Source organism: Indicator indicator, chromosome 13, assembly GCF_027791375.1.
Source record: "Indicator indicator isolate 239-I01 chromosome 13, UM_Iind_1.1, whole genome shotgun sequence".
Taxonomy (NCBI): Eukaryota; Metazoa; Chordata; class Aves; order Piciformes; family Indicatoridae; genus Indicator; species Indicator indicator.
Genome location: NC_072022.1, coordinates 10,128,109 through 10,153,393, shown reverse-complemented (window position 1 = coordinate 10,153,393; position 25,285 = coordinate 10,128,109). Strand labels below are relative to the sequence as shown.

Genomic DNA, 25,285 nt, shown 5'->3' with positions numbered 1-25,285 from the left:
CTGCCCTGATGAAAACTGCAGCTGGCCACAGAGTTTCACCAGGTAATGTGAAATGGATAACTACAAACCCAAAGTCTGCAGCGTGAAATTGCCTTCCCACGCTGGTCCTGCTGGTGTCTGCACAGTTGTTTCTCTTAGCCATCTGCTTCTTAGCCCAAGTGGCCAAGAAAGCCAAAGGCATCCTGGCTGGGATCAGCAATGCTGTGTCCAGCAGGAGCAGGGAGGGGATTGTCCCCTGGCACTCAGCTCTGGGGAGGCCACACCTCGAGTGCTGTGTCCAGTTTGGGGCACCTCAATGCAAGAGAGATGTGGAGGTGCTGGAGCCAGGGCAGAGGAGGGCAAGGAAGGGCCTGGAGAAGAAATCTGATGGAGAGAGACTGAAGGAGCTGGGGATGGTTAGTGTGAAACAGAGGAGGCTGAGGGAGACCTCATGGCTGTCTACAACTACCTGAAAGGAGGTTGTGGAGAGGTTGGTGCTGGTCTCTTCTCACAGGGAATTAGTGATGGAACAAGAGGGAACGGCCTCAAGGTGCAACAGGGGAGGTTTGGACTGGGCAGCAGGAAACATTTTTCCCATCCAGAGTGGTCAGGGATTGGAATGTGCTGCCCAGGGAGGTGGTGGATTCCCCAGCCCTGGCTGTGTTTGAAGGTGGTTTGGATGTGGTGCTTGGGGCTATGGTTCAGGGGTGAGCCTTGCAGAGTAGGGTTCTGGGTAGGACTCTGTGGTCCTGAGGTACTCTTTCTCAACCAGGATGCTTCTGTAACCCTGTGTTTCTCGGGAGCTTCTAGTTAGTTAAAACTAATCCGCAGACTTCAAACCACCTGAGGGAACCTCACCACTAAGCCGCTGCGCTACGTTTGCCCTCAGGCAGGCAGAGGCAGAGCCGTGCTGCGCAGCGCCAGCCCCGCTCCTTAGCCCTACAGCCGGATCTCCAGGAAGTCGGGGTACAGAAGGAAGCCTGTGAAGACGCTGTCGTCCTCGGCGCTGACGTAGACCCCGTTCCAGTCCCGCGCCACCTCCAGCCACACCTGGTCGCCGGCGCTCAGCTTCAGGACGGTCAGGAAGGAGGCTTGGTCGATCTCCTGGCCGTAGAGGGTCTCCCGGGCCTTGGCCACCCTCCTGCTGCGCGCCACCAGGCTGACGCGCGCCGGGCGGCCCCGCACCGTCAGGTGGTAGGCGAAGACGTAGGCGCCGGGCACGCTGCAGTTGAACTTGCCGGTAGCAGGGTTGTAGTCCTCCTGCTCGTTGTACAGCACCTTGTCGAACCGGATGGGGGCGTTGGGCGGAGGGAAGGGCTTGGACAGGCCGGCGCTGAAGGCCGAGCGCAGCGGCTTCGGGGACGCGCCTCGGGCTCCTTTCGGCCCGCGGGAGCCTTTCCTGCCCGGCGCCCCGCGGCTGCCCTTGCTGCCCGCAGCCCCCTTGGGCCCGGAAGGTCCCGTGGCGCCTGCGGGGCCCGCGTCCCCTTTCTCACCCTTCTTGCCTTGCTCGCCCTTCACCCCCTGTTTTCCATCCAGCCCCTGAACGCCCTCGGCCCCCACGTCCCCCTTGTTCCCCTTTTCTCCCTTCGTGCCCCCTTCCCCTCGCTCCCCCTTGGCACCTCTCCCCCCTGGCTCCCCGCAGTAGCCCTTCTCCCCTATGTCTCCTTTTTCCCCTTTGTCACCCTGTTCTCCATCCACTCCGGGGTCTCCGATGTCCCCCTTATCTCCCTTGTCTCCTTTGGTCCCGTTCTCACAAGTGTCCCCTTTGGAGCCCTTTTGTCCCTTCAGGCCGGGGAAGCCGTAGCTGCCCTTATTGCCTTTAGCTCCAGCTTCACCTAGGAGAAGGGCAAAGCAGGGGGGGAAACAAGGCAAAAAAACATTACTATTAGATTCCTTTGGAGATGGAGGGGAACCTCCAGCAGCAAAGGGAAAGCTCAGCCTGGTATTGCCAGGTCTGCCAGCCTGTGTTACGTACCTTGCAGCCCAGGCTTGCCTGGATACCCGGGGGTCCCACTCACTCCTCGCTCTCCTTGCTCCCCTTTGGCTCCTAGGACATTTCACCGTTAATATACAGGAGGTGGTGGTGTCTGCAGCACTGCAATCATTACACACAAGGTGACTGCTGCCATTCTACACCTGCCCTTCACTCATAAAACAGACATGAGCAACCTGTGTCCTCAGGAGAAGCCTTCAGAAACCTGGTGTGATGGTTTTAAGACTGTCTTTTTAATTTCTCTTCAGAAAGTTCAAGCAGAGAAAGTGAAAGAATGTAAATCAATCACTGTTTGGTGTAGGAAAGCAAAACAATGATTATTCTAAACTCACACTGTTACACCTGGGCAGCACCACCACAAAGACCACTGCACCTCCCTGAGATGCTGTATTTGTGACTCTACCCAGCACCTCATCAGGAGGCAGCTGATGCTGTTTAATGACAGGATGGAGAAGATGACTTCTCCGTGTTTCTCACCCCAAGGTTGCCAAAAGCCTTGTCCAAGAAGTGAACACAAGCCTGAGAGGCTGCACTGGCAGAGCTGCCCAGCACACTGCTGCTGGTACCCCTCTTACCAGCTTTGCTGTGTGGCTCCCCACAACCAAAGGCAGCCACAGGATGCTGCCAGTGGTGTCTGGCAGCAGGACAGAGCTGCTCCAAGCCTGGAATGAAGGGCAGGGTTTCTTTTTGGTTACTTCAGATGGATAATCACTGCTCCCCGTCTCAGCTGAAATAACTTTGCCTGAGATACTAAAGCTGAAATGCAGCTTCCACTCCTGCATGTGGCTTCCTTGGTGGTTTTTCTTACTTAGGACCCTAATCCAAAGACAAATGAACTCAGTTGTTCAACTCCCATTCAGAACAAGGAATTTTGAGTGAGATCTTTAGGAGCAGCTGTGTTCCTGTACCTCCTGCACATGCAGTGCTGTAAGAGACTAAATCTTGTCTCTCTTGGTGTGAGTCAACGAAGATAAAATCACCTTTGCCCAGACAACAGCTGCCCAGGGAGGGGATGGTGAAAAGCCCCTCTGGAACATCCAACAAAAGAGAAGATTGTTGTGAAGGACCTGCCTGCTGGGTCAGCTCTGCCCACTGCTAGCACACCTGGCAGTCACACAGGCATTAATGTGACTGGGGTGTGGGCCAGGGGGAGCTGCTTTTAACTGAACAAAAGACACTGAGCCTTAGCAGCTCAGGCAGAGGGAGAAAAGGCATCACCATGCAGCCTGGGTGCAGCAGCCCAGGAACCCTCTCTCTGTGTCCTAAGTTTTGCCTGCTGCAAGAAAAACAACTCTGGAGAAGAGAAAAGACATCTTACTGAAGACACCACATGCTGGAGGCTGCTCAGAGTAGGACTTGGGCTTTGGGATGTCTCCCTTCCCTCCTCCAGCTGAGGACAGCAGAAGCCCACAAGGATAAACCCTGGGACATCTTCTCCAAGGCAAAGTGGCAGTGCACTTCCTCAGACCTAAATTCTCTTGGGGGGTGGGAGGGGGGGTAATATAATTTTTTTCCTGCTCTCTTTCTCCATTTTTCCTCTCTCTTCCTCCCTCTTTCTTTTAATAAATAGCCTGGCTTCTGGTATGTGGCCTTGTTTGTGCCTTTGATTTCACAACATGGGAGTGTTTAAAAAAGAACTGAGGCTCCTCCTCCTCCAGACTGTGACAAGTGCCACCACCTGAGCTGCTGTCCCTGCACTCACACCAGCTAAATCAAGGTGCCAGCCCACAGCAGTATGCTCTCTTTCCTCTGAAATGCATTTTTCCTAGGATTTTGTGATGTTTGATGAGGACAACAGCACCAATTTGGTCAATGAGCAGTCACTCTGCTTTACCTCTTTCTCCTTTAGAACCTTTGGGGCCTTGAGGACCAGGGGTTCCTGACAGACCTTGCCGACCAGCATCTCCCTTCTCCCCCTTGGGACCTGTAACATAATCCACATCACCAAAATTACCTTAGCAGCTCAAAGCTTGAACTCTGTAAGGAGCATCTGCAGAAAGAGCTGAGCAATGTGATGTTGAGGAACACATCAGGAGGAAGTTCTGCACAATAAGAGTGGTGAAACACTGGAGGAGGCTGCCCAGGGATGTGGTTGAGAATCAAGATCAGACTTGATGTGGCCCTGGGCAGCCTGCTCTAGTTGGAGGTGTCCCTGCTGACTGCAGGGGACTGGGACAAGATGACCTTTGAGGGTCCCTCCCAACCCAGTGCAATCTCTCAGTCTGTGAATCTGAACATGCAAGGCCACCTCTGTTTCTTCCACCCAACCCTTACAGTTTTGCCTTTCACTTTTGACTGTAAAGACATTTTAAACCCAACTTGCAGCTGGCTTGGAGCCACAGGAGCTCAGACATTCATCAAACACCAGAAGTAATCAGTCTTTAATATTTGAGCTCACCCAAGGAGCTGCCACAGCTTCACCATTGCCCCTCTCCTTAAAAAGAACTGAGTCTGCCAATGCGAAAGTGGGAGATGGCAGAGAGCTCCACACTGCGCACAGAGTGGGTTGAGAGGTGAGCAGAGCTGGCTGCTATCTTCCTTTGTCATCCATTTGGGAATCCAGAGGCTCCCTGTGCATGTCTGGGAGCAGACTGAGGCAGCTTCAGTCATCACAAACCATCACAAGGGCTTTGCCATCAGCACTCAAGAGGCAGATGAGTGCAAACTCCCTCTGCAGCCACTATCATTTCCCTCAGCCAATCCCCCCTGAGTCATGGGCACAGACAATCCCTCAGAAGCACTGGTTTCATGATTTCCCCCTCCCCTTTCCTCAGATGAACAGTTTCTGTCCCAAATATTGGGGCTGTTAAAGTGTTCACTTGCAGGCTATGCACTCTGCATTCCAGCATGATTAGAAGCAGCTGCTCCAGAGCAGAAGACAGACAGGACAAGGAAGGTCCTAGACAATATTGAGGGCTGCCTCTTTTGAGAGCAAAGATTTCTTCTTAAATTTGAGAAGAAATCCTGCCCACGGCAGGGGGGTTGGAACTGGATGATCCTTGTGGTCCCTTCCAACCCTGACTGATTCTATGATTTTATGATCTTCAGGGATGGGGACTCCACCACTGCCCTGGGCAGCCTGGACTAGGTCTTGACAACTCTTTTGGGGAAGAAATTGTTCCTCATGTCCAACCTAAACCTCCCTTGGGGCAACCTGAGGCCATTTTGGAGAATAAATCTAATGAGGAGTGACTGAGGGAGCTGGGGATGGTTAGTTTGGAAAAGAGAACGCTGAGAGGAGACCTCATGGCTGTCTACAACTACCTGAAAGGAGGTCATGGAGAGGTTGGTGCTGGTCTCTCCTCACAGTAATTAGTGATAGAACAAGAGGGGATGGCCTCAAGCTGTGACTGGGGAGGTTTAGAGTGGACAGGAGGAAAAAGTTTTTCCCATCAAGAGTGGTCAGGGATTGGAATGTGCTGCCCAGGGAGGTGGTGGAGTCCCCAAGCCTGGCTGTGTTTCAAGGTGGTTTGGATGTGGTGCTTGGGGCTATGGTTCAGGGGTGAGCCTTGTAGAGTAGGGTTCTGGTTGGATTTGGTGATGCTGAGGCTCTTCTCCAACCTGAATGTTTCTGTGATTCTATGATTTCCTCTTGTCCTTACCACTGGAGAGAAGAGACCAACCCCCACCTGGCTCCAGCCTCCTTTCAGGGAGCTGTAGAGAGCAATGAGGTCTCCCCTCAGCCTCCTTCTCTCCAGGCTGAACACCCTCAGCTCCCTCAGCTGCCCCTCCCCAGCCCTGTTCTCCAGACCCTTCCCCAACTTCATTGCCCTTCTCTGGCCCCTGCATGTCCTTCTTGGAGTGGGGTGGTTTAGCTGGGAGCAGCAAGAGAAGCCTCACCATACCTGGGGGTCCTGGCTCCCCTGGCTGCCCGCGGGGCCCTGCAGAGGGTGGGCAGCAGTCACAGCAGTTGAAGAAGTAATCAGCTGTGTCCAGAGTGTAGTTCTCAAAGGGGAAGAGCGTGGTGGCCCCATGGGCCATGGAGCTCGAGCTGGGCAGCTCAGCCCTGCCTGGGGCTGCTGGGAAGGGGCTTTTCCCCAAGAGAGGGGTGAGGGGGGTGTGAGAGGCACCACTGGCAGCCAGCTGCAAGGGCTTTGTCTTCGTGTACTTCACGTCTGGGGTGACCTTCACTCCGACGTGCGCGGCGGTGACCATCAGCAGCACCAACGCCGAGATGGGCCTGGGGGAGCTCCACATGGTGGCAGCTGCAGGAGAAGAGGAACACAGTCAGAAGTTGCTGCACTACACCTCTGCATTCCCATGGGCCTCAGGAGGGCAGGAGGCCTGGCTGAGAAGTGTCAGGCACATGCGGGCATCTGCCTGGAGGATGCTGTTAGGAAAGCTCATGGAGATCAGAGCAAAGGTAGCAAAGCCTCCTGACTGCTCAGCCCCACTCACCATCACAGAACCACACAAGCACAGGTTGGAAAAGACCTCAGAGATTATCAAGTCCAACCTAATCCCTAACACCTCCTGACAACTAAACCCTGGCTCCAAGTGCCACATCCAAGCTTTTTTAGAACACCTCCAGGGATGGTGACTCCACCACCTACCTGGGCAGCACATCCCATGGCCAATTACTCTTTCTGTGAAGAATTTTCTCCTCACCTCAAGCCTAAACTTCCCCCTGCACAGCTTGAGACTGTGTCCTCTTCTTCTGGAGCTGGGGGCCTGGGAGAAGAGCCCAACCCCCACCTGGCTACAACCTCCCTTCAGGTAGTTGTAGACAGCAATGAGGTCTGCCCTGAGCCTCCTCTTCTCCAGGCTAAACACCCCCAGCTCCCTCAGCCTCTCCTCACAGGGCTGTGCTCCAGACCCCTCCCCAGCCTTGGTGCCCTTCTCTGGACACGTTCAAGTATCTCAGTGTCCTATCACCCCACACAGCACCCCAAATCCAGTTGTAGGATGTGGCTGCAAGAGCTCCCATGGGTATCAACAGAAGGTCAAAGGATTGACTGAGCATTATACCATCTCTAGGGTACTGGATGTCTCTCTTCTGAGTGTTTGATTACAGCTTCACAGATTGCAGTGGGTTGGAAGGGACCATCCAAGGTACCTTGTCCAAGCCCTCTGCAGGCATTAGGGACACCTCCAACTAGAGCAGGCTGCCCAGGGACACAGCAAGTCTCACCTTGAATGTCTCCATGAATGGGGTCCCAACCACTTCCCTGGGCAGCCTGTTCCAGTGTCTCCCCACCCTCACTGTGCAGAACTTCTCCTGATGTCCAACCTAAACCTGCCTTGCTCCAGTTCCAAACCACTGCTCCTCATCCTATCCCCACAGCCCCTTCTGAACAGTCCCTCCCCTGGACTTCCTGGAGGTCCCCTTCAGATATTGAAATGCAACTCTAAGGTCTCCCTGGAGCCTTCTCTTCTCCAGGCTGAACAACCCCAACTCTCTCAGCCTGTCTCTACAGCTGAGGTGCTCTAGGCCTCTGATCATCTTTGTGGTAACCCCTGGCCCCACTCCATCAGGTCCATGTCTCTCTTCTGTTGAGGGCCCCAGAGCTGGACACAGCACTGCAGGTGAGGTCTCCCCAGAGCAGAGTAGATTAGGAATAATTCAGTAATTCTGTGAATCTGTGCATGAGGATTTCAGACTCCAGCACAACTGCACATTAGAAAAAATAATTAAAAAAAAAAAAAAAAAAAAAAAGAGTTCACAGAATCAGAGAATGTCAGGGGCTGGAAAGGACCTCAGAAGATCGCTCAGTCCAACTCCTCTGCCAGAGCAGGATCCACAGGATCCAGGGCAGGTCACACAGGAACACATCCAGGTGGGTCTTGAAAGTCTCCACAACCTCTTCCCTTTGCAGCCCTGACAATTCTCTGATTCTCTGATCCTGTAGCAGGGGCTGTGCTGGTAGATGCCAGGGATGATGTGAGGGGGGATGCACATCTCAGCCTGGCCATACCAACCCACCCACTGGCCAGCTCAGCTCTGCAGCCAGAGACTCACAGAATGGTAGGGGTTGGAAGGGACCTCCAGAGATCCAGTCCAGCCCCCCTGCCAGAGCAGGATCCCCCAGGGCAGCTCACACAGGAACACATCCAGGTGGGTCTTGAAAGTCTCCACAAGCTCTGTGGGCAGCCTGCTGCAGGGCTCCAGCACCCTGACACTAAAGAAGTTTTTCCTCCTGTTGAGGTGGAACCTCCTGGGCTCCAGTGTGTGTCTCTTGCCTCTTGTCCTATGTCAGGACACCACTGAAGAGAGCCTGGCCCCTTCTTCTTGCCACCCACCCTCCAGGTGCTTCCAGACCTTGGTCAGATCCCCTCTCAGGCTTTTCTTGCCAGGCTAAATAACCCCAAGGCTCTCAGCCTTTCCTCAGATGGTCCATCACGGGGGCAAGCACACGGGAGGGGGAGTGCCCAGACCCAGCACATCAGCACCTTCCTCCTGCCTCCCTTCCTGCTGCTGCTAGGGGCTCAGATGCCTTTTGAAATGCATTTCCTTGCCCTCGGGAGGTCTCTCCCTTTCAAACCCTGGTTGCTGCAGTAGCAAAGTTGCGTTGTTGTTTCCTCTCATTTGCTGGCTTGCTTTTTGGTCCTGCTTTATTGCTTTGCTTTTCATTTCCTGCAAGGTGCAAGCCACGACTCTTCTGGGTCAGGGAGTGGAGGAGAGCCAGGAGAGCTCAGGAGACAAGAGCAGACAGCTCAGGGAGAAAGAGCAGGTGAAGGGTAAGAGCCTTCCCTCTCTCAGCAGCCACACTCCACAAACCAAACCACAGCTTGCTTATGAGAGGGAGACTCCAACAACCTCCCTGTTTTGGGAAACAAAATGAACCATCAAATATTCCACATTTTCCATGGCCATTTTTCCTTTATTGCCGATGTTCTGCACCCCAATATTCTTTTAGTGCCAACTTTCAGGCCCATTCTTCTCAGTTTTAAAATGCTGATTGAACTGAACCAGGCAGAAAGATCAAAGCAGGCAGCTCACGTTTTTTCCTCCTGGCCAGCTGATGCCTCTCAGATGACTTGTCACAGAAAGCAGCTTTGTTCCCTTCTGAAGCCAGTGCAGCAGCACACAAACACAAGCAGAACAGGCTCCCTTTCTTGCTGAGCCTGTAACCTAAACCTTCCTCAGCAGCTAAGGCTCCTCACTGCATGAAACAGCCACCAGAGAAATGAGGACTCTCCTCACCCTCCGAGGGCAAAAGTAGCTCTGCCCCAAAGGCAAGTGTTTGGAGCTGCAGGATAACATTTCCACCTGTAGCAGCTTGGCTTTAGATGAAGCAGTTGTGATTTGCTCTGTTTTCACACAAATACAAAGCACTGAAGGGCAAATTGCTCACCCCCACAAAATCCCCAGTGGTCCCTGCTGCCCCTTGCTGCTTTTCAATCTGTTCTTTTCCCCACCAGCTCCAGTAAAGCAGGAATTTGGGCTGTTCAGTCTGGAGAGGAGAAGGCTCCCAGGAGACCTTCTTGTGGTCTACCAGTGTCTGAAGGGGGCTCCAAGAAAGCTGGGGAGGGACTTTTGAGGGTGTCAGGGAGTGATAGGACTGGGGGGAATTGAGCAAAACTAAAAGTGGGGAGATTCAGATTGGATGTGAGGAAGAAATTCTTCCCCATGAGGGTGGTGAGAGACTAGAAGAGGTTGTCTTGGGAGGTGGTGGAAGCCTCATGCCTGGAGGTTTTTGCAGCCAGGCTGGATGTGGCTGTGAGCAACCTGCTGTAGTGTGAGGTGTCCCTGCCCATGGCAGGGGGGTTGGAACTGGTTGATCCTTGAGGTCCCTTCCAACCTTGACAATTCTGTGATTCTATGAATTCTACAATTCTATGATTCTAATTATCCCTTTTCCATGCATGTGTCACATCAGAACAGGACACCAGGGACTGATTTTTGTGTTAGGGTTGTATTAGCTCCCAGTTAGCCCCTGCCAACCTCACCATGAAGTGTTTAACCCCAGGATGGCTTCACTCAGCACAGGCAGGCGGAGAGCAGGCAGAGCTCAGAGCCAGTAGCAGGGACACAGTGGCAGACAAGGAGAAGGAGGGTCATCCGCTGTCCAGGAAGAGAAGAAAAGGCATCAAATTCTCCCTTTGAAGGATATAATCATGCAGCAGAGCACTGCCACTGCTGCAGATAACTGAATAAACCCAGAACCTCCACCCTGCTAAAGCCAGCAGCAGAAAGAGACTGGCTTTAGACCCCAAGCAGCTTCATGGCCAAGCAGTTTGCAAAGCCAAACCATTTCTCTGGTTTACTGTCACAAGCCACTTCTGCAACAAGCTCCAAAAGCAGACACTCCCCAGAGCTGCCAACCAGAGTGCTGGGTGGCTCTCAAATACTGCCAAAAATATCCCCAAGAAGCTCATAATTAATGCCAAAATTAGATTTTACCAGTCTGTTTAGGAAAGAAATAACTCAAAGCAAGGAATCACCCCACAGATTTTCATTGGAGTGGGCAAAGGTGTTCTTAAAATAATCATCCTTAAATGTATAAATGCATTTTAATAATTGGGGAGGCTTTTTCATCAGCTCACCACCACTGATTCCTAACTCATTCATTTGGGGTTGGAACTGGATGATCCTTAAGCTCCCTTCCAAACCAAACCACTGAATCTATGAATCTGGGAAATTTGGAGGATTTTTCATCAGCTCACCACCACTGATTCCTAACTCATTCATTTTGAATTGGAACTATAAGATCTTTAAGCTCCCTTCCAACCCAAACCATTCTATGAATCTGGAAAAACTGGAGGCTCACCACCACTGAACTCATTCTTTTGGGGTTGGAACTGGATGATCTTTAAGATCTCTTCCAACCCAAACCATTCTATGGATCTATGAATCCAGGAGAATTGAAGGCTCACCACCACTGATCCTAAACTCGTTCATTTGAACCTCCACACACACACACACCCCCAGCTAGGAAAGATCCCCAGTGGGGACAGATGCTGCCAGGCATTCAACTTTGCTGAGCAAAGCACATCTCTAGCTAATTGGGTCTAAATATCTGCTAACTGTTAGCATGTATGTCATCATAATAAAAAATAATAGTTACTGATAGTGATAGTGATAGTGATAGTGATAGTGATAGTGATAGTGATATGAACAGTGATAGTGATAGTAATCATGATAGTGATAGTGCTAGTGCTAGTGATAGTGATAGTGATAGTGATAGTGATAGTGACAGTGATAGTGATATGAATAGTGATAGTGATAGTAATCATTATAGTGATAGTGATAGTGCTAGTGCTAGTGCTAGTGATAGTGATAGTGATATGAATAGTGATAGTGATAGTAATCATTATAGTGATAGTGATAGTGCTAGTGCTAGTGATAGTGATAGTGATATGAATAGTGATAGTGATAGTAATCATGATAGTGATAGTGATAGTGATAGTGATAGTGATAGTGATAGTGATAGTGATAGTGATAGTTATAGTGATGGGAATAGTTATAGTGATAGTGATATTGATAGTAATAGTTATAGTGATGGGAATAGTTATAGTGATAGTGATATAGTAATAGTGATAGTAATAGTTATATTGATAGTAATAGTTATATTGATAGTGATAGTGATAGTGATAGTAATAATTATAGTGATGGGAATAGTTATAGTGATAGTGATAATAACAGTGATAGTTATAGTGATGGGAATAGTTATAATGATAGTGATATAGTAATAGTGATAGTAATAGTTATATTGATAGTGATAGTGATAGTGATAGTAATAGTGATAGTGATAGTGATAGTAATAGTGATAGTAACAGTGATAGTGATAGTGATAGGAATACTAATAGTAACAGTGATAGTGATAGTAACAGTAATAGTGATAGTGATAGTGATAGTAATAGTGATAGTGATAGTGATAGTGATAGTGATAGTAATAGTAATAGTGATAGTGATAGGAATAGTAATGGTGATAGTGATAGTGATAGTGACAGTAATAGTAATAGTGATAGTGATAGGAATAGTAATGGTGATAGTGATAGTGATAGTGACAGTAATAGTAACAGTGATAGTAATAGTGATAGTAATAGTGATAGTGATAGGAATAGTTATAGTGATAGTGATAGTAACAGTGATAGTAATAGTAATAGTGATAGTCCTAGTGATAGTAATAGTGATAGTAATAGTTATAGTGATAGTAATAGTAACAGTGATAGTGATAGTGTTAGTTATAGTGATAGTGTTAGTGATCGTGATAATGGTAGTAATAGTGATAGTGATAGTAATAGTAATGTAATCACACACTTGGTCTGTTTGGTGCCCCTCAACCTGCAGTATTTAGCTGTGCCAGTTCACAACAGGTGCTGAACCCCAAGGTCCCAGCTCTAGCTATCAGAGATTTGATTGCATTAATCACTTCCAGCTCTTAATTAAGGGCAACCACCCCACTAACCCTCGCACAGCTACTCATTCCCTACTAACAGGAACTACTCCTGAGAGCAATTTTCTTGCCACTCTGTCTTAAAGCCCATGGCTTCATCACAACCACCTCACCTGGAGTCTCCCAGCCCAGAGTGTGCTGGCTCCTACCTTATAAAGGGTGCTGCTCCCAGGATCCCCACCCTCAATGGCACCTTGGAAAAGACAAAGCTCATTTTTGGAGAGGATGGCTTTTATTCAGGGAACTGCTGCTCCTGTGGCCAATGAGAGGGAGAGAGGGGAGAGGGGGGGACTGGCAAAGTCACCTGAAAGGAGCAAGGTGACACTGAAATCTGAGGAAAGTAAAAGACTTCCCCCAGGCTCAGACACTGCTCTTCACAGGGGACTCTTTTGGCTCTTCCACCGACATTAGCTGTGGGGGCTTTAGGGGTGGTCACAGGATCACAGCTCACATCTCACAGGATGTTAGGGGTTGGAAGGGACCTCTGGAGATCTTCCAGTCCAACCCCCCTGCCAGAGCAGGACCAGAGAATCCAGCACAGCTCACACAGGAACACATCCAGACAGGGATGCAAAGGCTCCAGAGAAGGAGACTCCACAACCTCTCTGGGCAACCTGTGCCAGGGCTCTGGGACCCTCCCAGTGAAGAAGTTCCTCCTCATGGTGAGGTGGAACCTCCTGTGCTGCAGTTTCCATCCATTGCTCCTTGTCCTATCCCATGGTGCAACTGAGCAGAACCTGTCCTTGTCCCTTCCTTCCTGACCCCCAGCCCTCAGCTATTGATAGACATTGATCAGATCCCTCTCAGCCTTCTCCTCTCCACACTAAACAGCCCCAGGGCTCTCAGCCTCTCCTCAAAGAGAGGTCCCCTCTCAGCTCCCAGCATCACAGTTTGGATCCTGGTGTCTGCATGGAAACACACCAGAGAGGGAATCATGAATTGCTGGGATCCTGGTGTCTGCATGGAAACACACCTGAGGGGGAATCATGAATTGCTGGGATCCTGGAGTCTGCATGGAAACACCTGAGGGGGAATCATGGATTGCTGGGATCCTGGTGTCTGCATGGAAACACACCAGAAGGAGAATCATGGATTGCTGGGATCCTGGTGTCTGCATGGAAACACACCAGAAGGGGAAACATGGATTGCTGGGATCCTGGTGTCTGCATGGAAACACACCTGAGGGGAAATCATGGAATCACAGAATGGATTGAGTTGGAAGGGATGTTGAAGATCATTCAGTTCCAACCCCCCTGCCATGGGCAGGGACACCTCACACCAGATCAGGTTGCTCAAACCTGGCCTTAAAAACATCCAGGGAGGGGACATCCACAGCCTCCCTGGGAAACCTGTTCCCCACCTTCACTGCAAAGAATTTCTTCCTCATCTCCAGTGTCAGTCTCACCTTCTCTTCTCCATGCTTCTCACAAGCCCTGTGAGGAGAGGCTGAGGGAGCTGGGGGTGTTTAGCCTGGAGAAGAGGAGGCTCAGGGCAGACCTCATTGCTGTCTACAACTCCCTGAAGGGAGGTTGCAGCCAGGTGGGGGTTGGGCTCTTCTCCCAGGCACCCAGCAGCAGAAGGAGGGGACACAGTCTCAAGCTGCACCAGGGGAGGTCTAGGCTGGATATTAGGAGGAAGTTCTTTACAGAGAGAGATTTGCCATTGGAATGTGCTGCCCAGGGAGGTGGTGGAGTCACCATCCCTGGAGATGTTCAAGAGAAGCCTGGATGAGGCACTTAGTGCCATGGTGTAGTTGACTGGATAGGACTGGGTCAGAGGTTGGGCTGGGTGATCTCAGAGGTCTCTTCCAACCTGGTTGATTCTAGGATTCTATGCTGAACAGCCCCAGCTCTGGTTTGTCCTAGATAAACAGAGACAGAGCAAGAAAGGACCAGGAGGATGTTGCACAGCAAGGCAGTAGAACAAAACCCCTTTGGAAAAAGGGGAATAAATCCACCCCAGGAGAGTTGCTGCAAGGTTGTTCGAAAGGAACTGATAACCCCTCAGGATTTGATAAGCTAATTGATTTGCCTCCCTCTTTCCCAGCAATCCCAGCACTTATTTTCTTCCCTGGTGACCTTAAAATGGGGCCAGCACTTAATCTTAGCTTTCCCAGGCTGGTTCCGGGTACAGCAGGGAAGGCAGGAATGTGAGGCTGCCTTTCAGTGCCTTGTCTTGGTGAAACATGAGCAAGGAGAGCCTCTGATTGAATCAATCTGAATTTGCTGCCCAGCAGCAGACTCACAGCTCAGCTGCTGGACAAGGAGGGCTGCTTGTTTCAGGCAGGCTGGAGAAAACAAACAACTCTCCTTTGCTGGAAGTGGAGACACTGTAAACCTCTCTGACTGATTTGGGAGGACCCTGCCCTGCCCTGCTTTCAGCACAAACAAAGCAAGCTGATTGCCGAGCATCCCAGGCTGGATTGATCCATCAGCTTTCCAGGCTGTTCCGAGGAAAGCAGAGAGGAGGTCTGCAGTGAGATGTTCCGACTCGGAGATTCAGAGAATGGGTTGGGTGGAAAGGGACCTTCAAGATCATCCAGTTCCATCCCCCTGCCATGGGCAGGGACACCTCCCACCAGCCCAGGATGCTCAAGGCCTCATCCAACCTGGCCTTGAACACCTCCAGAGAGGAGGCATCCACAACCTCCCTGGGCAACCTCTGACAGTGTCTCCCCAACCTCACTCTAAAGAATTTCTTCCTCATCTCCACTCTCACTCTCCCCTCTCCCAGCTCAAAGCCATTGTCCTTCATCCTCTCACTCCCAGCCCTTGTCAAAAGTCCCTCCCCAGCCCTCCTGGAGCCCCTTCAAGTCCTGGAAGGCTGCTCTAAGGTCTCCCTGCAGCCTTCTCTTCTCCAGGCTGAACAGCCCCAACTCTTCCAGCCTGTTACCATAGGGGAGGTTCTCCAGCCTCTGATCATCTCTGTGGCCTCCTCTGGACCTCTCCAGCAGCTCCAGGTCCTTCTTGTGCTGGGAGCACCAGAATTGGAGGCAGTGCTGCAGGTGGGGTCTGAGCAGAACAGAGCAGAGGGGCAGAATCCCCTCCCTGTGCTGCTCTCTCCCTGCTCTGGATGCAGCTCAGCACACAGCTCCCTGGGCAACCTGTTCCAGAGTCTCCCCACCCTCACTGCAAAGAATTTCTTCCTCATCTCCAGGCTCAATCTCCCCTCTTCCAGCTTCAATCCATTCCCTCTCATCCTATCACTACAAGCTCTTGTTGAAAGTGTCTCCCCAGCTCTCCTGGAGCCCCCTTCAGGTACTGTAAGGCTGCTCTAAGGTCTCCCCAGAGTTTTGTCTTCTGCAGGCTGAACAGCCCCAAACTCCATGCAGGACCTGGGCTTGTCACAGCTCCTGCCATGGAACCTGCAGCAGGACTCCCTGCTGCTCCCTCATACCACAAACAAAACTGGAAATGGCCTTAAGTTGCTCCAGGGGAGGTTTATGCTGGACATGAAAAGAAGCTTCCTCAGTGAAAGGGTTCCCAGACACCGGCGCAGGCTGCCCAGGGAGGTGGCTGAATCCCCATCCCTGGAGGGGTTTCAAAGGCACAGGGATGTGGTGCTGAGGCACACTGAGGACTGTTTTGTTTCTTAACTGCACTAAAGGAATACAGCAGCACACTGTAGGGGGGGTGGGAGGGGGGGAAGTGTTTTCTGTGACGTCCTTGAGAGCAACAGACAAAGGGAGACCAGGGTGGGAAAGGGGAGCCAGGTAATGTGATGACTTTGTAGCTTTGGCTGTCTCCAGTTTCCAGCTGAGCACAATGGATGTGTTTCTTGGTCAGGAGCAGAGGTAGGGCCTGACCAAGCAGATCCCTGCCCCAGAGCAGGGCTTGCATTGGGGCCACATTCTGCGCAGTGCTGCAGTGGTGCTGGGAACAGGGGGAGTGCATTTATTTGCAGGGCCATCTTACACTCCTGAAGGGCTTCAGTGATCAGCATCAGTGCAGAAGTTCAACCCCAGCAGCTACAACAGCTGGTTCCAGAGGATAAAACCAGTTGGGGCTGTGCAGTCTGGAGAAGAGAAGGCTCCCAGGAGACCTTCTTGCAGCCTTGCAGGATCTGAAGGGGGCTCCAAGAAAGCTGGGGAGGGACTTTTGAGGGTGTCAGGGAGTGATAGGACTGGGAGTAATGGAGCAAAACTAGAAGTGGGGAGATTCAGATTGGATGTTAGGAAGAAGTTCTTCCCCATGAGGGTGGTGAGAGACTGGCACAGGTTGCCCAGGGAGGTGGTGGAAGCCTCATGCCTGGAGGTTTTTGCAGCCAGGCTGGATGTGGCTGTGAGCAACCTGCTGTAGTGTGAGGTGTCCCTGCCCATGGCAGGGGGGTTGGGACTGGCTGAGCCTTGAGGTCCCTTCCAACCCTGACAGTTCTGTGATTCTATAACCATAGCCTCTCACGTTAAGGAGGAGATGTTAGTGGTAGAGGCACCTAAAGAGCTGGGCTCAGTAGTATGGGATAGGTGTCAGGAAGTTGTTACAGTCCTTAAATAATTCCCTGAATGCTTACTGACATGAAATGGTAGGTTTGGGATCCTTCCAGCCACTACAAAGTGCAATAAAGCTTTGTTTGGGTGCAACTGTGCTGCCAGCCTGCAAGCCTGGGGAACTGAGAACAGCATCTGGTGAAGGTCTGTGGGATGTGTGGGCACAGAGCAAAGCAGGTTCCTCCTGATCCTGCTTCCCCTTGGATATCTGACTCTCAACAGGACTAAATGCAATGACACTGAATTTGAAGGGAGATTATTTTATTGCTATGCATCCAATGAAAATCTTTGGGACAGTATTTTTCTGTATTTCTTAGGGTTTCTTAAAAGCCAAGAGGAGTAGAATTTGCTTTTTCTGACTGTATGATAGGTTGCATTTTCACACCACTGTCCTGCTCTGAGCTGGACCAGCACCAGTTCTGCTGGGGGCTGTGAGTGCCCAGCTCAGGCTCTGCTCACTGAGGTTCTTGCTGAAGCTCAGGGCAGCTTGGCACAGCCAGGGGCTGCTGCTAGCAGGCAGAAGCTGATGGGCAGAGGTCCTGCCAAGGCCTGGGGGGCACAAAGCCTCTGCCTCACACTTGCTGCTCTGCACACCAACGGCACTGCTACAGCTCTGCCCCACCTTGGGGGGCAGGAAGGCAGAGGGGGCAGCTGTGGGGAGGAGCAGACAGCACAGCTGAGCCTCAAGTGCCCACCAAGGGATTGCAGCCCATGGAGGCCATCTGCAGCAGCAAGCTGAGGGATCCCCAGGCTCAAGCCTCTTCTTCCCTGGCTGCTGTCCCAGCAGGACTCTGTCCCTTCTGCCTTCCAGCCCCATCCCTGTCTTCCTCAATCCAGCTCCAGAATCCAGTTCCCATCTGCTGCTGAGCCCAGGCTGGCACTTGCCCAGTGCCTGCCCCCAGCAGCAGTGGTGCCAGTGGTGCCATCCTTGCCCTCAGGGCTTGGGTTCCATGTTGCTTTGTGTCTCTGTGTCTCTATCCCATGGCATTGTTCTTCTTTCCATCCCAGTTGCCTTAGTTTCTTTCCCAGCCCCTCAGTCTCTCTCCTTCTCCCCTTTCTCTTCCCTTAGGGAAGGCAGAGGGCTTCCTGGAGAGCCTCTGGCACTTGTCTGATGGCCAGCCCAGCCCTGACCCTTGCCAGCAACCATCAGCAGGACCAAGTGAAGCAAGCCAGTAAGAGACCATTGGGATGATAACCAGACTGTGGGAAAGTTCCCTGTAAACTTCTCTTGGAAACATTCCTTTTGGGAAGACAGAGGGGTTCCTGGAGAGCCTCTGGCACTTGCTTGGTGCCCTGCCCAGCCCTTTTCCCTCAGTATGGGATCACTAACCCCACAGCAGCTTAATCACCAAACCACCTAATCACCAAATCACCAAACCACCTAATCACCAAATCACCTAATCACCAAATCACCTAACCACCTAGTCACCAAATCACCAAATCAACAAACCACCTAATCACCAAATCACCTAATCACCTAATCACCAAATCACCTAACCACCTAGTCACCAAATCACCAAATCACCAAATCACCTAATCACCAAATCACCAAATCACCTAATCACCTAATCACCTAATCACCAAATCACCTAACCACCTAGTCACCAAATCACCAAATCACCAAATCACCTAATCACCAAATCACCAAATCACCTAATCACCTAATCACCTAATCACCTAATCACCAAATCACCTAACCACCTAGTCACCAAATCACCAAATCACCAAATCACCTAGTCACCAAATCACCAAATCACCAAATCACCTAATCACCAAATCACCAAATCACCTAATCACCTAATCACCTAATCACCTAATCACCAAATCACCTAACCACCTAGTCACCAAATCACCAAATCACCAAATCACCAAATCACCTAATCACCAAATCACCTAATCACCTAATCACCAAATCACCTAACCACCTAACCACCTTGTCACCAAATCACCTAATCACCTTATCACCAAATCACCTAATCACCTAATCACCAAATCACCTAATCACCTAATCACCAAATCACCTAATCACCTAATCACCAAATCACCAAATCACCTAATTACCAAATCACCTAATCACCTTATCACCAAATCACCAAATCACCTAATCACCTAATCACCAAATCACCTAATCACCTAATCCCCAAATCACCTAATCACCAAATCACCTAATCACCAAATCACCAAATCATCTAATCACCTAATCACCAAATCACCAAATCACCTAATCACCTAATCACCAAATCACCTAATCACCAAATCACCAAATCATCTAATCACCTAATCACTAAATCAACTAATCACCAAACCACCTAATCACCAAATCACCAAATCATCTAATCACCTAATCACCAAATCACCTAATCCCCTAATCACCAAATCACCAAATCACCTAATCACCAAATCAACTAATCACCTAATCACCTAATCACCAAATCACCTAATCACAAAATCACCTAATCACCTAATCACCAAATCACCTAATCACCAAATCAACTAATCACGTAATCACCTAATCACCAAACCACCTAATCAGCAAAGGGCAGGTAGCATGTTCTAGGGCTCTCTGTGCCAGTGCTGTGGATTAAGCCAAATGTTATCAGTTTCCACCTAATAAGTTCACAGAGGATCTCTGTGGCTCCCTTCCCCTGCCACCTTCCCTTCTGAAAGACAAAACTGAATTCAAATCAGGACCTTATGCCTGGGCACCTCCTCTTTGTACAGGAGCTGTAGTAGCAAGGAGTAATTCAGGCACCAAAACTGCCAGCCCTTGCAGTTCTGCATGATGCTTAGGGTATTTACAACTCTTTGAGCTTAATCCCCTAAACTCCTGAGATTGCAGAAATTTGCAGATTTCATATAAAAATTAAAAAAAAAATAGAGAAAAAATCAGTTCTGATCCTTGTGTTGAAAAGGCTCAGCTCTAGGAGGTAAAGGACAATAAGCCTAAATGTAATTAAAGTTCAACTTCCCCAGCCCTCTGGAGAAGAAATGACTCAGAGCTTGGAATGGTGAAGGGACATCAGCCTGCACTCACTTACACACCTCTGTGCTCCTGGCCCTGGCTCAGACTTTGCCCTTGCAGGGATCAATGCTGTGTGTACCAACAGCATCAATGAAACCAAGAGGATGCTGGCAACACAGAGTGGTAGGAGTTGGAAGGGACCTCTGGAGATCATCCAGTCCGATCTCCCTGCCAGAGCAGGGTGACCCAGGGCAGGTGACCCAGGAACAGATCCAGGTGGGGCTTGAAAGTCTCCAGGGGAGACTCCACAACCTCTCTGGGCAGCCTGCTCCAGGGCGCCAGCACCCTCGCACCAAAGAAGTTTCTCCACCTGTTGAGGTGGAAGATCTGACAACCTCCAGCCTGAATTCTTCAGCCTGACAGCCTCCAGCCTGACAACCACAAGCCTGCCTTCTGCAGCAGGTCTGTTGTGTGTCTGCACACACATCCATGCAAGGCCACCTTGGGAAGCTCTGTGCCTGCCCACAACCTCCTCTGGGCCCTAGAGAAGTCCTCAGAGGTAGGCTCAGGACGACGTGACCCTGCCTGGGGTCAGGGGATGCAGCAAAGCAAGCAGAACCCTGTGGATCTACTGCCCTACAGGGTGGTTCCCCCCCAGTGAAGTGCAGCATGGGGGGGGGGGGTCCTTCTTGGGGCTGCAGAAGTCCCCAGGCAGCAGCAGCAGCAGCAGCAGCTGGACTCAGTGACAGACTCAACCCTTCCCTACTCCTCAGCTCCACTTTGGAGCTTTGAATTATTGCAGGATTTAAGCAGAGGCTGTGCTGAAGCTGCACCTGCCCAAGAGATGGCAATGTCTCACTGTCAGACACAGCCTCTGCAAGAGCTTTGCATAGAATCATGGAATCATGGAATTGTCAGGGTTGGAAGGGACCTCAACGATCATCGAGTTCCAACCCCCCTGCCATGGGCAGGGACACCTCACACTACAGCAGGTTGCTCACAGCCACATCCAGCCTGGCTGCAAAAACCTCCAGGGATGAAGCTTCCACCACCTCCCTGGGCAACCTCTGCCAGTCTCTCACCACCCTCATGGGGAAGAACTTCTTCCTAACATCCAGTCTGAATCTCCCCACTTCTAGTTTTGCTCCATTCCCCCCAGTCCTATCACTCCCTGACACCCTCAAAAGTCCCTCCCCAGCTTTCTTGGAGCCCCCTTCAGATCCTGCAAGGCCACAAGAAGGTCTCCTGGGAGCCTTCTCCTCTCCAGACTGCACAACCCCAACTCTCTCAGGCTGTCTCCAGAGCAGAGTAGCTCCAGCCCTCTGCTCATCCTCATGGCCCTTCTCTGGACACCTTCCAGCACCTCCAGATCCTTCCTGGAACAGAGGCTCCAGAACTGGACACAGAGCTCCAGGTGTGGTCTCACAGAGTGGAGCAGAGGGGCAGAATCCCCTCCCTGGCCCTGCTGGCCACACTTCTCCTGCTGCAGCCCAGGCTCTGCTTGGCTCTCTGGGCTGCAAGTGCTCACTGCTGGCTCCTGCTGAGCTTCTCATCCCCCATGCATGAGGGAAAGCTTTTGTCTGAAGCTTATTGATCCATCCTGAACACTGCACTCAGGCTCTGTTTCCATCCTGTGCAGGGCCACTCAGCTGACACTACCCAAGTCAATAAGCATCTCCTGGGACAAAGGCCTGATAGAGCCCCATAGCAGCAAATTTCCTTCAGGAGAGTTCTGTCCTGCTTCTCTGTGGCATGATGTCACAGAACCACAGAATTGTTTGGGTTGCAAAAGGAAGGCCTCCAAGAGCATCCAGTCCAATCAGCAACCCAACACCACCATAGCCATTAAACCATCTCCCCAAGTGCCATGGCCACAGGTTTATTGAAGCCCTCCAGGGATGGGGACTCCACCACCTCCCTGGGCAGCCTCTTCCAATTCCTGACCACTCTTCCAACAAAGAAATTTTTCCTAATCTCCAAACTAACTCTCCCCTGGCACAATTTCAGGCCATTTCCTCTTGTCCTACCACCTGATACTAGAGAGAAGAGACCGACCCCCACCTGGCTCCAACCTCTTTCATGCAGACACGCAGTGACACAGACTCTTTGCAGGTCATTTCACATCAGGAAGTGTTGCAGCACCCTTTGGAAACCAGGAAATGGAAAAATCAACTTCCCTTTCACCCAAATTCTTCTTTGCTCTGGCAAATATGTGCTTGGAAGTAAAGCAAAGTTCCAGCACAGGTCACAGTGTCTCAAAGTCTTGTGCTGAGACTTGGACAGACTGAGAGCTGGGCACAGAGGAAGCTAATGAGGGTCAGCAAGGATGAGTGCAGAGTCCTGCAGCTGGGCAGGAAGAAGAAACTGCAGCAGGACAGGTTGGGAGGGGATCTGCTGGAGAGCAGCCCCAAGGAGAAGGACCTGGGAGTGCTGCTGGGCAGCAAGTTCTGCATGGCACAGCAATGTGCCCTGGGGGCCAAGAAGGCCAAGGGGGTCCTGGGGGGCATTCAGAGGAGTGTGTCCAGCAGATCCAGGGAGGTTCTCCTCCCCCTCTACTCTGCCCTAGTGAGACCTCACCTGAAATATTGCATCCAGTTCTGGGCTCCCCAGTTCAGGAGGGACAGGGATCTGCTGGAGAGAGTCCAAGGGAGGGCTGCAAGGATGCTGAAGGGACTGCAGCACTGCCTGGGGAGGAGAGGCTGAGAGCCCTGGGGCTGGTTAGTGTGGAGAGGAGAAGGCTGAGAGGGATCTGATCAATGTCTATCAATAGCTGAGGGCTGGGGGTCAGGAAGGAAGGGACAGGGACAGGCTCTGCTCAGTTGTGCCCTGGGATAGGACAAGGAGCAATGGATGGAAACTGCAGCACAGGAGGTTCCACCTCAGCATGAGGAGGAATTTCTTCACTGGGAGGGTCCCAGAGCCCTGGCACAGGCTGCCCAGAGAGGTTGTGGAGTCTCCTTCTCTGGAGCCTTTCCATCCCTGTCTGGATGTGTTCCTGTGTGAGCTGTGCTGGATTCTCTGGTCCTGCTCTGGCAGGGGGTTGGACTGGAAGATCTCCAGAGGTCCCTTCCAACCCTTAACATCCTGTGAGCTGTGATCCTCTGCTCCTCACCCAGCAGCAGCAGAGGCAGCAAAAGTACCTCCCAGAGAAGGGGAATGTAAAATAATCACCAGCATCATTTTGAATTATAAAACAGAGTGCAGATGTCAGACCTTCTGACTAGGGCAGGAGCCCAGCAACTTCCTTCCTTTCCATTCCTCATTGCAGGCCTTGAAAAGGGAGAAAGAGCCAAAGGTGCCTCTGTGGGAAGGACTTCTGTGTGCAAGGTGATAGAGACCTGGGCTGCACCCAAAGGCAGTGCCAAGCCTTGCCCCATGCCAGCCCTGCTGATGAAATGCAGCATATTGGTAAGGGCAGAGCTGAGAGGAAAACAACAAGGAGGTGGGGCACAGCTGTGAAGAGACAGGGGTGAGGGGGCAGAAGGTGGGATGGAGAAGGGTAACACCAAGAGTTCCAGAAAATGTGGAGAAGTGGAGCTCCAGCCAGAGGCTGAGCACCAGAGGGCACTCCAAGTGCTCCCAACAGCTCCCAGCTCTCACCGCTGGGAGCTGAAGCACAAACCTGGCAGCCCTGAGCCTCTGTCAGCCCCTCACAGCCCTGCTGGCTTCCCGAGCACCCTGCTCCAGCCAGGACAACCCCGACGGGACACAGCCAACCTTGGCAGGGGATAACTTACCCAGAGAATCATGGAATGCTTTGGGGTGGAAGGGGCCTTGCAGGGTCATACATCCCAACCCAGCCAGCAGGGACTCCTGCAACTCACAGCCCCAGACAACTTCACCTGGGATGGTTCCAGGCAGGAGGCATCTACCACCTCTCTGGGAAACCTGGGACAGGCTCTCACCACCCTCAGCATAAAATTTCTTCCTTCTCTCCAATCTGAGTCTCCCTCTTTCAGTTCAAACCCTCCCCCCCTTGTCCTGTCCCAACAGGCCCTGCTCAAAAGTCTGTCCCCAGCTTTCTGCTCAGCTCCTTTCAGCACTTCAAGGCCACCTGAAGGTCTCCCTGGAGCCTTCTCCTCTCCAGGCTGCACAACCCCAACTCTCTCAGCCTGACCTCACAGCAGAGGAGTTCCAAACCTCAGATCATCTTCATGGTCTCCCCTAGCCCTGCTCCAACAGGTCCCTGTCTCTCTTTTGCTGAGGACTCCAGAGCTGGCCCCAGCACTGTAGGGAGGGTCTCAGCAGAGTGGAGTAGAGGGGCAGAAGCCTCCAGACCAAAGTGGAATTCTTGACCACCAAGCATATGTGATTAGATGAAGGATGGGAAATCAGCTCTCTGTGAGCCCTGCCCCTTTCAAAGTGGTTTCCTCTGAGAGCAGCAGTGAAGGCTGACTCTGTGTGCTCAGAGAGGGGAAACAAAGCCAAACAACCCCAAAATCCCTGCTTGTGAGAACTGCTGATCTCAAGGACGCTTCCCATGGCAGACTCGGATCAGAGCGAGGAGGAGTAACCCCAGGGCTGGCTGTGCTCATGCAGTGTTGTGAAAGAGCACAAAACAGAGATGAAACAGATAGTGGATGGAACAGTGTGGGTTTGAAGTGAAGGTGAAAGCCTTCTCCAGCAACTGGGTGTGGCCCAGAGCAGCTGCAAAACAGGCTGGCACTGCTGTCCCATGGGCAGTCCCCTCCAGACCACCACAAAACCCAACCACCTTCTCTAGAGGGAGATTGTGTCCACCTCTGGGGGCCCCAACACAAGAGAGACATGCATCTGATGGAGTAGGGCCAGAAGAGGGCCACAAAGATCATCAGGGGTCTGAAGAACCTCTGCTGTGGGGACAGGGTGAGAGAGTTTCTCCCTGGAGAAGAGAAGGCTCCAGGGAGACCTTAGAGCAGCATTGCAATATCTGAAGGGCACCTCCAGGCAGGCTGGGGAGGGACTGTTCAGAAGGGGCTGTGGGGACAGGACAAGGGACAATGGTTTGGAACTGGAGCAGGGCAGAGTTAGGTTGGACATCAGGAGAAGTTCTGCACAGTGAGGGTGGGGAGACACTGGAACAGGCTGCCCAGAGACGTGGTTGAAGCCCCATCCCTTTGGACATTCCAGATCAGACTTGTTGTGTCCCTGGGCAGCCTGCTCTAGTTGGAGGTGTCCCTGCTGCCTGCAGGGGGTTGGACAAGATGACCTTGGAGGGTCCCTTCCAACCCACTGCAAGCTGTGACTCTGTGAAACTTTGGACATCCAGAGCACCTTCAGTTTGCTCTAAAACACTCAGGAAGCAGTTCTAGGAGCAAACCTGAAGGTAGGCACTGAATGAAGCTTGGTACCAGTACAAGTCACCCAACAGATGTGGGCAGAGGAATGGTTTGTGTCTTGGAGCTATGAACATCCCTGGCTGAGCAGCACTGCCTATCAGAAACCAAGATCTTGTAGATGTTCTGCTAAGAAGAAATAAAGAATCCTGCACTAACCAAGGCCTGCTGTGAATCTTCCTCCAAACCCAAGGCTGCTCTGACTCACAG

The 25,285-nt window shown here is 51.5% G+C and overlaps 1 protein-coding gene across 1 annotated transcript; it reads right to left on the bottom strand.

The window, feature by feature from the left end:
• Positions 1-918: 918 nt before the first annotated feature.
• On the bottom strand, positions 919-6,169 carry OTOL1 (otolin 1). Its single transcript, XM_054386244.1, has 4 exons — positions 5,818-6,169; positions 3,807-3,896; positions 1,955-2,026; positions 919-1,814 (listed from the first exon to the last, which is right to left on the bottom strand). Exons 1-4 carry the CDS (start codon positions 6,167-6,169, stop codon positions 919-921), a joined length of 1,410 nt encoding a protein of 469 aa, XP_054242219.1.
• Positions 6,170-25,285: the final 19,116 nt, after the last annotated feature.